The sequence below is a fragment of the Melitaea cinxia genome, chromosome 17, assembly GCF_905220565.1.
Source record: "Melitaea cinxia chromosome 17, ilMelCinx1.1, whole genome shotgun sequence".
Lineage (NCBI taxonomy): Eukaryota > Metazoa > Arthropoda > Insecta > Lepidoptera > Nymphalidae > Melitaea > Melitaea cinxia.
Genome location: NC_059410.1, coordinates 5,793,169 through 5,809,071, shown reverse-complemented (window position 1 = coordinate 5,809,071; position 15,903 = coordinate 5,793,169). Strand labels below are relative to the sequence as shown.

The window sequence follows — 15,903 nt, the reverse complement described above, 5'->3', positions numbered from 1 at the left end:
AATTTGCAATAATTATGACCAAATGTTAAGTAGGTGATTTTGGTCAAGAATAAAATTGTTAAAGTGAATATGTTTATAAATTTACATTACTTTAGTGTTTGTTTTTTAGAAACAGTAACAGTGACGTAGTATCGCAAGAAAACACAGAAATAGGAAGTATTATACTATCAGATAATTTCAACTTAGCCCCGTGATTTTATTGATTACTTTAATTTATCATAGTTAACGATGTCTCTAAACAGTCCATGATTAGACTAAAAAAGCGATAAAAACAATAAAGAATTGAAATGAATATGGATCTTAAAAGTACAACAGTAAGCGACAGAAGTGAGGTAGACGTGAGAAACGATGAAAAAGTAAAAAAAATTGGATGTTGGGCCAGATTTAGAAGTTTATTCGAGGATAGGGGTTTCGATTTGGAGTTTGAATATAATAATGCGACTCCTGGTGTTATAAAAGAGAATCAACGAGAAACAGAAGGATATAGAAAGCTTGATGACAGAAAATCTATTGGCAAAAAGCCTGAAGAAATTGATATAGACGGTGAGTTGTCTGGAGTTATACACTTTTATGAACAGTTCGCTACTTTGAACGATGATCCTAAAGAAGAAGTATTTGATACTAAAAGAAGATCGACTATACGTCATAGAGTATCGATGAGACCAAGTATGTTGTTGACTAACATTGCAGAAGAAACGGGCGACGGTGAAATCAATGACGTAGAGGAGGTAAGAATTTTCTGACAGATTGATATCATATACATATCTGTTAAGATATATTAATTTAAAGATTACTGTGAATTGCTTTTAAAACTGTGTCCTTTCACAGTAGATAATGAGAAAAAATTTGATTTATACGTTACGTCTTTACGCAATACGTCATGCTAATAAAATGATAATACTTACGATATTATTTTTACAAAGGCGTGATTAATTTACAGATAAATGAATCAATATAATTAATTTACAATAACTACAACTATTGAAAATAGTTTAATTGAAAACAGGTACCAAGCTTGAATCTATAATTTTAGAATATTGAATAATTTTAAATTATTTGTAGCTAGTTTTTTTTTCAAACTTACAGAAATTTTCCTATTTACTGCCTGTTATTTTTTATCGGAACGTTTCATAATATTACGATTAGCAATAATATATAAGATATTTTATAAACCGATGATAAACCATCTCATCTCTAAATTTTCATAACCTTATCACTTTATTGTAAATTTTAAGTCATATATGGGGGACTAAAGTTCTAGATTAAAATGAAATATATTATATTCTTAAATCATTCAGAACCTTGCATTTTAACGATTCTAGATCTTAGTCTAAAATAGACACATTGAGATATTACTACTCTTATTATATTTCAAAGACATGAATACGTTTATGAATTCATATTATTCTACAGAAAATCAATTCTATCAGCGATTTCACCTTTGCTCTGTAACAACACTTCAGATATTCATATCTGGCTCTGACGAACAATGCGTCCCGAACAAAGCCTTTACAGGACGTTCACGAATACGTGAATAACTCGTTACTTATGATTCCCTAGTACTTGAATGGTTGAAATGCCTTTTTAGTATCAATATTCTTTTTCATATTTTAAAACATTTTGTTTTCATATTTTATATCAGTATGTTAACAAACAATTTAAGGTATTGCAAACAGACATCAGAGATACGCTTTATATTTATATCATAATAAATTGTGTTAAAAAACATGCTAACTTCATTGTTTAAAAAATTACTTTTAAAAAAGTATTTTTTTTTTCTCTTTTTTTATATATAAGGCTATCCCTACAACTAAATTTACTTGTTTGATTCGTATAAATCAACGCGGTAAATTTTGTGATTTTTTTTTTTTGTAACTTTGAGAATATAATCTCTAGAACTACGAAACCGATTTAACGAAATCATTTACTAGTAGAAAGCTACATTATTCTTGTGTATTGTAGGCAATATTGCTTCCATAATGTAGAAATAACTGTCAAAAAATTATTAATATTTAGAACATTACTATTAACCGTGCCATATTAATTCTAATGATAAATAATGAATACTAAAAGTTACTTCGTTATCAAAACCTATACACAAAGATAAATTTGCCTTAAGTTGTATGTTGTTTGGACGCGTAGGTTTACAGATACGGGTAGATGAACCTTAACGTGCGTTAAATACACTGCCTTGGGGCGGAGAAAAAGTACAAGCATAGTGGCCAGTGACCTAATTTTAGTAATTTTTAATATAAGTAAATATACCAACATTCAAAAAATATTTATATATCCATCATAAACTAACTGCTGTTTAATACAGTAAACTGCTGTATAACAATAAAACGTAACATTTCAACGTGTCATACGTTTGTCACTACATAATTGCTTGGGAACATGTCAATTGAAATATCAAATGTGGGTATTATAGCAACGCCGTCTATGCCACGTAACTATGTGATCTGAATTAAATAATCAGTTCCTTAATAAATATAGAACAGACAATTCGGAAGTAGCATCAATAAATTTCTTATCATATGAATAAACATGAGGACCGTATTATTATCCTCTAACAAATTTTTACAATTAATCGTAACTATATATTATGAAAAATAGAACGTTTTTACGATTCAAATTGTAATTTGCGTACGATAAGATTATCCCCCAAACACGTACCATTTCTGCTATCTTTCCAAGCCCGCAGGCAGCCAACCAAATTGAAATTTATTTGCCGGTGGATTTCAGTGTCTTCACGATTTTTTCATTTTCTTGGACGAATTGTTTCTTTATAAATCAAATCTCTAATACCCAAGTAAACATCTCATTTACAAAACAGAAGGTTTTTTAATTTATTTATTTTGGTATTTATATAAAAAAGAAAAAGTTTTCATGACTAATAAAGTACTGTACCCGCCGCTTGTACCCTTTGGGACGCACTAGATACTAAGAGATTACTACTAAGCATTGGGATGCTAGTCTCTTACCCTGAGAAGGGCACACACATGTAAGTAAAACATAAAACGTACACGTAATAAATTCTGATAGTGAGTCAAGACGGCCTTTGGACCCACGGCGGGTTGTGTTATGAGGTACCGGGGCGTTAGCCAATTAACTGGAGCAGGACAATGCTTTCCATATCGATTTTAAATCACGTAGAGAAAAAAAATTAGCATAACTTTTCGTTTTCTAAAGTATTATATAAGTTACGACTTACGAGTAGATACAAGAAAAATTAAAAAAAATTAACTTCAATTCAGGTAAAACTAAAACCAGTACATTTGAAATTTTCGTCACAGACGCGAAAAATGTACAAGAAGCGAACACAATGTCTTAAAGAAAAAATTTCAAAATTGTAGGGTCAACGAGATCCCCTCATACATACCCTAAATTTTAAAATTATGTAATAACAATTTATTGTACAATTTTTAGACAATTTTCAATCAAACAAGGCAAATATGCGGTGAAATTTTTCCTTGGAATGTCATCAACATCTTAAAATGAACAAATATTCTGTTAAATTTTAAACATTGACACAAATTGTTTTCTTACTCATTTAACCCTGTGGGTATTTTCAAGTATTTTTCAAGTTTTTCCTCATTTTAGATGTAAAAGCTATGTACAGTAGCTGTATTCAAAGATTAACTTTTCAATTATGTATTCAAAGATAAATTTCCAATAACTAAAAGTTTAGTGTCAACCTGTCAATGTTTCCTGGACCAAGGCATCTTCTTTTTTTTAAGATTGGCTTCATAAGATTAATTAGATTCTTGAATTTTCCTATGCTTTCAACTATATTATGAATTCTAAACATTTTTGAATATCATATCAAAAATTGACCGCTCCAGCGGGATTCGACACGGTATGTCGAAGACGCGGGTTCGAATCCCGCTGGAGCGGTCAATTTTTGATATGATATTCAAAAATGTTTAGAATTCCTAATTGTGGGTAACACAAAAATAAAAATCGTACATATATTATGAATTTTCACATAAACTAATGTCCTTAATTTTCATCACTGGCAACCCGTGATTGAACCAGGGAATTCTAAGTGAAATATGTAGAATAGCAATCAGTTTATGATAGGATTTTATTAAGTCAGAACTATTGAGATAGGCAAGATGACCGAATGAATGTAATACTTAGGCAAAAAAAAGCCTTTTATTTAATTTTTTTCTAGAATTACTGACTTTTAAGTGAAAAAAATCTGACACTCGGGCCGTAGTATATATATATAGTGAGGAAATACATGTTCATTTCAACAGTGCCAAAGCGGTACGGATGATTTCGCCAATGTCAGGAAAAACATAATTTAAGAGAAGTTTTAAAACATATATGTACACTACATATGGAACTGGGATTAATCCATAATCAAATTCTAATTAGTACAATATAATACACACAGGCTACAGTTTTATTTACATAAGATATTTAATATTAAGGCACGAATACAAAATACACCCCTATAAGGGATAACTAGATGGAATCGTATCGAACGATTAGACACAAATTGAAATTATTAATACATTCCTAAGGTAACCCAAATTGAAATAACATTCGAGCGAGTACGCTCGATAGAGATCTTATCTGGTAGCATTTGCATTGTAATGTCGAGTACGCACAAGCACTCCACTCGTTGCACGTGCGTGATATGCGATAATAATACTTATCCCAATGGCATAAAGATAAAAATTGTTGACAACTGTAAGCAATAATATCATACCAATAACAGCTGATGAGGTATTATTATTTAATATTACTCGCTTGAACGAAAAAGGTTGTGTTATTCACTTACGTTAACTTTTTCTCCTTATGCCTATAAACGGTCTAATTCTGAAGTTAGATAGGTTAGGGTTATATTTTTTTATTCATGTCATGTTCATCACTTCAATATATTTTTATTTTCACTTATTTATTGTCATATAAAATAAACTGAATAATTAAATATTTTTCGTATATAACAGTAACTAAATAAAAATAAAATATATTTAAGTAAAAAACATAACATGAAACAAGGCTGTATGGTCTTAGACCTTTGCCTTTTACAACTATTTAGACAAAAACAATGAATTTATGCTTACATTGCTTTGGAGCGAAACGATAAGTGCCGCGCCATTTTTTTTAAAGCATCTAGGTATATCTCAGTCGCTAAACATCAGTTGTATCGTTTGTTACAAAACCGTGTGAAAACGATAAATTAACGTCTGAAATGTTAATATCACGTGCGAAATGTGAATATAACATGCGAAAGCTACGGAACTAAGTATGGTTACAGCAAGTAGTATCGTTTGTTGATCTTGCAGTCGTGATCGTTTTTAATTACTCCTGTTCGAAAACAACTTATTAAAGTTGCGAAACGGCGCATGGGTGGCTCCTCGCAGCGCCGGAGCTAAGGTGAAGTCAGACGCGAAGCTCAAAGGTATTATAATAGCTTTAAATTCTTCCTCTAATCTCAAAACTTTAACCATGGATATCTCCATAACCATGGAGTTTCGAAGTGTGGCAGTGTTACTACTAGTATAGTATAGTTTTGTTACTTACATTGATATCTACTTTAATTAACAATTTTTAAATAACAAACTCCTAAAATATAGCACAACAGATTTCAAATACCTTGTTTAGGAAACTAAATTGCTTTTCAAATACTAAACAAAGACAAATGCATTGATCTATGGCAGCTCCATAAACTTTTTGACAATAGATAATATATATATGTATATATATGTATATATGTTTATATATATGTGTATGTATTCAATATACATTATTTTATATTATTAATTTTGAATAAGTTTATAGATTTATAATTATTATATATTATTAATCACTCTTGCACTACTGTGCTCCGCGGTAACATCAATTCTCACCACCACGTGTAGACTGGTAAAGATCTCTTATAGAGATAAGTTCGCCCTTGCCAATTTTCTTTGTAAATATGATTTATACTTGTTTCTTTTTCTGAGTGCAATAAAGAATATAATAAATATTTTTAAATTGGCACAAAAATACAAAAAGGTGTTTTTTCCTATATTCTCAAATAATTACTGTAGTTCTACATTAACTCCTTTTGTTATTTAATTTTTTTATTGCATCTTCTCATCTCATCTTTCTGTATATTGCAACTTCAAAGAAAGATATTATCCTTGGTTCTGTCAAACTCACAAAGTGGCGGAAGGCAGCGGACTCTTAGTAAATATGACCTTTAATGAAACTTAGTTACACTTAAATAGTTTTATATAAAATTTAAAAGATTGCGTGTCGTGCAATCTTCCAATATTTTTTTGTTTCGGTGGGTTTTTTTTTTGTTAATTTAAATACTTTTCCTTTAAAAGTAATACAATCGATATATTATTCCATTATATCAACATTACCCACTCAAAGTGATACCGAGTATTCGTAATGAAAAAAAATATTCATAGAATTTCAGAACATTCAATTCGTATTGGCCACAGCATCTATAGTAGATGATTGTTGCAGCGCTAGCGGGTTAGTAGGATCCCACATCGTCGTTGATGGCTATAGAGCCCTATTGCGGCCCGGCATTTCATGCCACATCGATTGCACTCAAATCGCGAATCCGCTGGAGGACATGAGGCATAGCGCAGCTTTTTCTGCCTAATATTCTCGAGCCAGTCTTCATCGTGCTTGGCAACTCCGATTTTGATCACATGGCACCTTTCAGATCTCATTTCGGTCGGGATCCGAAAGCCGATCATATCCCGCCTGCAGGAGTCTTTAAACCCATAGATCAAGTAAAAATAATAGATAACGCACTTAGAACAAAAAAGTGAAGCCACTTTTTTAAATATGTGTGAGTGAGTGAAGTGTTGACACTTTTTAAAAAAAGTCCCTGAAAATTTTATTAAATGGGATTAAACACAATTAATTTAATATAGGTAAAATGGGTATGCGAAAATAAAAATCTGTTTATAGTTTTAAATATATTTACTCCTTTTTTGCTTCAAATTGTTAAATAAATCTATTGCAGCCATGTTTTGATTTAATGAATTATATAAATCTGTGTCAATGAAAATTGCGTTTTTAAGTAATTGATGATTCCTCTGAAGGGCAAGTTCCTGTTTTAAAGACGTCTAACTCTTTGCTGTAATGATTTAATTTTTTAAATTTTTTTTTTTAAATAAAGTTCCTGCTTTTTTAACTTTTCTCTTAGTTTATGTTTTCTAGGTGTATCAAAGATTGAATCTTGGTTAACGACTATTTTAAGACTCATCCGGTAGGTCCTAGAACAAAAAATTCAACATTAAAATACCTAGTAGTAAGTAGTAGTATATACGTGATGGTACTCTGCGAAGTCAACGTTTTGTACCGTACATGTCAGCTTTATCAAAATGGTTTGAACAAACCACACTAGATGAGGACGGCTGTCGTTGTAGTTCATTTCAGCTCAGTCGCACAGCAGCTACCTATTCTATCTGTCTCCTATTAAAATATTCGTAGGAAACCTAAAATCATGATATTTAGTAGTAAAATATGAGGAGTTAATTCACAAATTTAAACAGACAAAAACGAGTTAAAAATTCATATTGACTTCAATTTAGGTAAAACATAAAATCACACGATAAAAAAAAACACAATAATGATGTCTACTTTCTACTTAATTATTTTTCTATGATTGCCTACAATTTACTTACCCGCATTTTGGGCTAATGGAAATAAAAATTACTGGTAACACTCCCTCGGTACGTCATTTCGGGGCATAGAAATTATAAGTTCCGAATAACCTCAATATTATTTTGGAATAACAAAAAATATAAAGTTTTGTATGTATTTACATGTGAAACGATATTTCTTCAGACTTTTTGTTCACTTTGGTATTGTTTTTGCACCATTTAATTACAAAAGAACGGCATTTTATAGGCAAAGTTACTTAACGAAAATGAGCGTAGTTTGATGCATATGTGTGCGTGAGCGCGTGTGTTTACTTAAAGGAGCCGAGTTTTGTGGCTTCACTAACAACAAAGGCCGCGCATTATCTACTTTTTTTTTACTTCATCTATGTTTAAACCATAGCATTGGGCGTCCCGCGGGTCTCTTCGCGTTCGCTATCTGACCCAGCATTACTTGGCGTGGAAGTCTCTCAGGGGCCATTCGATGTACGTGGCTAAGCCAACGCAATCTACGTTGTTTCAGTATTGCGGTGATGCTACAGCAGCCTGTCTGAGAGAATTGCCTCGTTGCTCATTTTGTCTCTCCAAGTGACCCCAAGTATAGTCCTCAGACAGCACATATGCAAAGCATTAAGTTATTATTAGGAAAGATAATAAAAATATTTGCAATAAATTTCGATTTCCAGCTATATACCATAAGATATTTCATTAATTGTTGTTAATTTTTACATAAAGAAAAAAAAAAGAGTATGGTGACATTTCTCTTTGTGAATTACAATTTTATTAACTATTTTCACGTTACATTATTAGAGAGATTAGATTTATTTAGAGATTTTTTTTGTTTTTGTTAGTAAAAAATATTCTCCAAAGCCCTTTATCAATATATAGAGCCCTTTATAATATTAGATATCTTAAAATTGCATCTGTATATTATTTCAAAGTGATTATAAGATATTACTATATCGCTGTATCTGTTTCATCGATTGGCTAAGAATTGATTAGAGAAAATATACGCTTTGTGAAATAAACCTTATAATAAATTCATTTGCTTTGTCTGTTGCAAACTAGAATAAAATAAAATAAAATACACAATTACTTAACACAACAACCACAGATTCGAAATGTCTGTTTCTATCGAGACAGTTTAATTGAAAATTAAGCGAATTTTTTAAATATTTAAACATATAAAACGCTTTGTAGTAATTATTTATACTTTACCTATTTCTACACAAACGTAGAAACGAATTAATTAATGAGTGTGCATTTGTATAATACATGTAAATAAACTACGAGTGATGTATAAATACATATAAATTTCTTCTTTTTTATGTAATACTTTTTATTTATATTGTGTGGTTTCTGTTTTTATGTACATAGTGATTTATTTCAATTATTTTTATAAATAACTCTTTTCTAAGTCAGCCCTTATTTACTCTACTGCATTTTCTATCAAGTGAAGTTGTTGAACCTAATGAAGTTGTCATTATGTGAAAGATAGTACGAAATATTATAAATACACAATATATAAATAAATAATCAACGCTTCACACTCAACGGCCACCAGTAGGATTTTCTCCTCCTTCGTTATATAATAAAAAATTATATTGCAAATAGTCCTAAAATGAACTATTTAGGTTGCAGTTTTCTATTTATGAGAGAATGACTAATGATAATGAGCATTAATATATATTAACTAGCTGTGCCCGCGACTCCGTCTGCGTGGAATTTAACAACAAAGTTATTGTGGAGTTCGCACAGTTATAAAATAAATAAATTTCTAAAATAAAAGTAGCCTAACTTACTTCCTACTATATCAGCTATATGCCAGTGAAAGTTCCACCAAACTCGTTCCAGTTGTTTCAGAGATTAGCCGGAACAAACAGACACACAGACAGACAAAAATTGTAAAAAAATATATTTTGGTATATGTACCGTGCATACAATTAAAAATCACATTATTTTAATATCACAAACTAACACTTCAATTTTATTTATTTGTATAAATATACGAGTATACTACAATCGAACAAAATTGTCTTAATGGCATTATAAATGCAAAAATTTACTTTGATAGATGATTCACTTCAGCCTATCGCAGTCCAGTGCTGGACATAGGCCTCCCCAAGTTCGCGCCACACATCCCGGTCTTCCGCAATCCTCATCCAGCCGACATCGGCAATCTTACGTATATCGTCGGTCCAACGGGCCGGAGGACGTCCCACACTGCGTTTGCCAAGACGCGGTCTACACTCTAGGACCCGTCTACTCCAACGGCCATCGGTCCTGCGACACAAATGACCAGCCCACTGCCACTTCAACTTGCTAATTCTGTAGGCTACGTCGGTTACTTTCGTTCTCTCGCGGATAGTCTCATTTCTAATCCTATCTTTAAGAGAAACCCCAAGCATAGCCCGTTCTATTGCACGTTGAGCGACCCTAAACTTGTGGACCAGTCCCTTCGTCAGTGTCCACGTCTCGGCTGCGTATGTTAACACAGGCAGGACGCATTGTTCGAAGACTTTTGTTTTCAAGCATTGCGGAATCTTCGAAGTGAAGACTCGACGAAGCCTGCCAAACGCCGCCCAGCCCAACCGAATCCTCCTATCGGCCTCCCTCTCGAAGTTGTTGCGGCCCAGTTGGATAGTATGGCCTTGGTAAATATAATCCTGAACAACTTCGAGAAGGGTACCATCGACTGATACCGGTATCGGTATGACTTGGTTGTTAAACATGACTTTCGTCTTATCCAAGTTCATACAAAGACCGACACGTCGGGAGGACTCGTTTAGGCCGGCCAGCATTTGGCCTAACTCATCCAGCGTCTCAGCAAAGATGACAATATCGTCGGCGAAACGAAGGTGAGAGATGAATTCACCGTTGACGTTGATGCCTCGTTCCCCCCAATCTAAGGTCTTAAAAACATCCTCTAGCGCAGTGGTAAACAGTTTCGGTGATATTACATCCCCCTGTCTTACCCCGCGCCGGAGGGAAATAGGTCTTGTTCTTTGGTCATTGACATGAACGGTCATCGTCGCCGCGTCGTACATAGATTTCAGTACATCGATATATCGCCAGTCGACATGACATCTCTGCAGAGAGTCCAGGACAGCCCAGGTCTCGACAGAGTCGAAGGCTTTCTCGTAGTCCACAAATGCCATACACAGCGGTTGATTATATTCTTCCGTCTTTTGAATAATCTGCCGAACAGTATGGATGTGGTCTACGGTGCTGTAACCATTTCGAAACCCAGCCTGCTCCGGTGGTTGGAATTCGTCGAATCTTCTAGCGAGACGATTCGTAACAACCCTCGAAAACAGCTTATAGACGTGGCTCAGAAGTGAGATCGGTCTGTAATTCTTTAACAGAGACTTATCGCCTCTCTTAAAGAACAGCACCACCACACTCCTGGACCACGTCTCCGGCGTGGTACCTCGGTGGATGACGGCGTTAAATAGTCTTGCCAAGGCTTTCAGGACTGGTCGCCCTGCGGCTTTAAGGAGTTCAGTGGTAACTCCGTCATCCCCCGGGGCCCTCCCGTTTTTAAGCTGCCCGAGCGCTGCACCAATCTCATCCTCTTCGAAGTCCGGGATACACTCCGAATAATGGCGCAACAATGGTGCCCGTGGATCTTCGGTGTCCCAAGTCGCAGGCTTGCGTGCGCTCAATGAGTACAGCTGTCCATAAAATTTCTCAACCTCTCCTCGGATCTGAGGGCGAGAGCAGACGGTTCTGCCATCCGCTGTTTTTAGCTTCGCAAGAAGGCTTCTCCCCAATGGTCTTTGGAAAACTTTGGACCCCCTATTCTGCTCAATCAGAGTAGCAATCTCTCTCGTATTTGAGCAGCGGAGGTCTCGTCGTACAAGCTTCCGTATCATTTTGGAAAGAGCCCTCTGTTCTGGCGAAGCAGCCGGCAACTAAATGGCTTAACGGATCTGAATCTTTGGCACAGAAATACATTAATGTCTTGAATAAAATTCTAGTGAATGATCATGATATATGATAACATTAAAATCCACGTAAAATAACAGAAAGAAGAGCTGATCCTTATCACGTCAGAACATCTGAACGTATTTGGACCTATGTCACAAAGATAGGTTATAATATAGGATATCACAAACTACTTTTTATTGGAGAAAAATGCATAATCCAAAAAGGTACTTTCTTCCATTATAAAATATTAGTCCAGTACTACTCTACTATTTTTTAATCTTATTCTTATTAGGAGCTGTTATATTTATAGACACATAAACCCCGCCATACTCTGATTCTCACTATGTCTATTAAATGGAAAGAGATTATTATTATTATTATTATTATTTAAAAATCGATGACCATACCGATTAAAAATCAACATCAAAATACTCACACATCTTTATCAACTACTTCCTACTTATTATTTCTTGTAATACATATTCCTTCTAACATAAGATACTAAGTCAGTAAATATTAATATGCATGAAGACCATAAACCAATTAGAATAGGATATCTTACGCTCATGTATTTACTGATATTGCATGCAAGCCTCAGCTGAGAACAATTTATTTAACTTACAACATGAAGATGGGATACACATTGGGATTTATGTTGTAATATTTTCTAGACTCTAGACCGAGTTGTAAACTTAAAATAAAGATTTATTTTTACCTTACGCTTGTAAAGTTTTTACAGTAGTTGTAAAATTTTTAATGAGTATTTTTAAAATAAATTCGTTTCTCATTCCACCCCTTAGTTGAAGTTGTTGTTTTAATTACTGTGTATAGTGTAATTTTTTTGGCAAAGATCGTAAAATTATTCTTTATTAAAACAATGACTTTTCAACAGCATTTACTTTATTGTAAGAAAAACATTTTTGAAAATTGTAAATCATAGCTCAATGTTTTAAAATTACCATTTTTTAATAAAATAACCCCAAGCACAACGAACCCTAATTGAGAGTAGTGCGTATTATTTGGGATTCTTCCTGCCGCTCGATTTTTCCAATAATACTTATTCGTTAATTGATATAAAATAATGAATGATTAAGGAACGTTTATTTAAATTAATTAAAGTATAATATAATAAGTAAGTTATAAGTGACGCCGCGTTCGTGCAACGGTCACAGCCATGGACTGTGCCTGTTTCGATGGCGGTTGCGGGTTCGATCCCCGCACATGACAAACATTTGTATTGGCCATACAGGTGTTTCCGTGGAATGGGTGTTTGTGTAGTCCTTGTGGGTCTCCCTACCGCGCCTCGAAGAGCACGTTAAGCCGTCGGTCCCGGTTGTTATGTACACCTGATAGCGATCGTCACTCATAGTAGGAAATATATCCGCCAACCCGCATTGGAGTAGCGTGGTGGATTAAACTCTGGTCCTTCTCCTACACGGGGAAAGAGGCCTATGCCCAGTAGTGGAATGTTACAGGCTGAAGGGATAAGTAAGTTATTTTACATATAACTTATTTTGTTGTAAACACATTATTCTATTATCCAGAAATAAATTGTATTATTGTTATAATATTAATTGAGGAAGGATACAGCAAGAAATTTCCTGCTCAATATTGAGTAGCCCGACTGGGGTAGTACCTCGACCTTATGGAAGATCACCGCTAAATAATATGTACTACTCACGCAGTGTCCTGTCTTCCTGTTGGTGAGTAAGGTGACCAGAGCTCCTGGGGGAAATTGGAGCTATCCCCAACTAGGGTCAAATATAGGGTCGGCAACGCGCTTGCAATGCTTTTGGTATTGCAGACATCTATAAGCTACGATCATCGCTTACCATCAGGTGACCCGTAAGCTTGTTTGCCGACCTAGTTATATAAAAAATATATATAAAACAAAAATTAATTGCGTACTATTATTTGTTACGCAGTGTTATAATTATCTTGGTTTCGTCTGCTCCACATCTACGGGGCTCTTATTAAGAACTCAGCGTTACATGAGACTAAGAAACGGGTCATTACCCCTTCGTTAAATGTTTCCCTAAAGATTGTTAGGCTTTTAAAATTCGATTAAATCTACATTTCACACAAAATTTGCTTAGAATTATATTAACAATCTTATTTAGAACTACATTTAATTACATAATAAAAAAAATGTAAAATTTCATTAACTTTATACAATTTTTAAATTAATATTCTTCATACATAACTGCTATAAATAAATTTTTGTATATCTAATTAAGTATATAAAATTTATAGATACATTTTTAGTCTTAGTATTTAGCATTTTATTTAGTTTGCAAGAATTTTTTGTTATATATACATAATACGCCTAAATAAAAAGCATGTGGTGTATATCTGTAATTAATTGTACAAACAGCACAAATAATTTTTGCCGTAGATATAAGTAACATTGTAAATTGCAAACCTGGTGTCTGAGCCAAACATTATTGGAGTTACCAAATCCCATGGTTGCGGTGGCTCAGACATGTCGAACGCATGGGGGAGGATCGAGCAGTTAAGAGAGCGTATCTGGGTCGACCAACTGGACGTAGACCGATGGATCGCCCCTGATACCGCTGGAGGGACGTGGTTGAAGCAGACTTGAGTGAGATCCAAGCCAATAACTGGCGAGAAATCGCGCAGGATCGTGCGAGGTGGAGGGATCTTGTTTCGGAGGCCAAGACTCACTTCGGGTCACTGAGCCAGATGAGTTAGTTTAGTTAGTTAGTAACAATCGTTGGTGTACCAGATACATGAATAAAAAGAGGTCTACCGTTGCGCTCGCGGTGCAGCAAAAATATTGAATATAATTAACTTAATTTACTTAAGTTGTGTTTAATATGCCTTACCTGAAAAATATATCTCTCTAATTTAGTTTCGTTAAAAAGTTATTAAATATTTTAGGAAAAACGTTTTTAATAAGCATCTCGTGTCATTGAAAACAGGTGTTTTAACAAACTATATTATTACTGGCAATCGTTAAATAAATATATAAATATAAAAATTTAAACGACCCATAGTCAACAGCACCCGTTTTTCTCCGGTGTCGGGAGTCCAAAAACACATACAATACACAAACACAAACAACCAGACCACAGCAAACATCTGTATGGTGATATATCACATGTTTATATTGATAATGCAATAACGCTGACACTAATTATGTTATACATAATGCTATATAAACCAGAACGCAATTAAATTATCACGGCTACGATACACCCTGCGGTTCCATCGACCTGTATAAGTTCCTCTACACAGATGAGCAGAGACAAAAGGAATTTTCTGAGACATAACACATTTGTCAATATACAGCTAAAAAATAAAAAAAAAATACGAAAATGTAAAAAACACGTCATGATTCTAAATATTATTCTAAACTATATAATATTATATGTAAAATATACTCACAAATTAATAAATAAATAAAGTAAAATAAAGTCATAAGCTCACTGAATAATAGAAAATAATACACATGTAACGCGAAAAAAACGATAAATTACTTTTGAATCTAGTTTCAACGTCGAATAACTTTGAAATGAGTGAATTTAATTAAAAATATTGAGAATATTTTTTTTTTTTTTTTTTTTATTGTAAAGCATTAAATTTACTTTGAAAATAGGTATTGTAAACCATAAAAATATTGATATTTCTGGTCGTTACAAAACTCAATGTTTAAGACACTATTACAAAGAAACCACTTGTTTTACATTAATTTACTAAGAAAGTTTTCTAGGAAATTTAATTTCCTCTAAGAATACACATCGTTCAAAATTTTTAGACTAATAATTGATGAGGTTTGAGTAAAACAATGGGATAACTTTTAAAACCTAAAGTCGTAACGATACACCGCTTCATATTATTATTATGGGCTTAAACTTTCACAATAATCTTTGATCACCATGAATGATATTTTCACAGTATCGTTAAGAAAAAAAAATAGTCTCTTTTTTGGCCCAGTCTAATATAAATATATATTTAACTAGTTTTTTAATTTAAACAGCATAGAAATGGTATGATATTTTTAGTGTCGCTCGAATTTATCTATAATATCGCTGTGTGTATGGTATACATCGGTAAACCTATAAAATAAGTAAATTTTTCTCGTGTCTAATAACAGTCAAATACATATGATACAAATAACTTGACGTCCCTTGTGGTTTTGTTTCGAGTTCCGACCCTTATCACGTTCTTCAACCGAACTTTATGCCTGTCAAACGCACATACAAACAGTAATAAATATCTCTGTCTCTCTCACTCTTTATGATATAATCATAGATAAGGGCTTACATTTATAATAAACTAGCTGTGCCCGCGGCTTCGCCCGCGTTGAAATTAGTGTACAAAGTTTTTC

The 15,903-nt window shown here is 33.5% G+C and overlaps 1 protein-coding gene across 1 annotated transcript in view; it reads left to right on the top strand.

Annotated features, from left to right (window-relative positions):
* Window positions 1–293: 293 nt before the first annotated feature.
* The window catches only part of LOC123661828 (high affinity cAMP-specific and IBMX-insensitive 3',5'-cyclic phosphodiesterase 8-like), a 107,413-nt gene continuing 91,803 nt past the window's right edge, over window positions 294–15,903 (top strand). Inside the window, exon 1 of the mRNA XM_045596768.1 lies at window positions 294–728. Coding sequence (XP_045452724.1) covers window positions 294–728 — 435 coding nt within the window. The remainder of the gene's footprint in view (window positions 729–15,903) is intronic.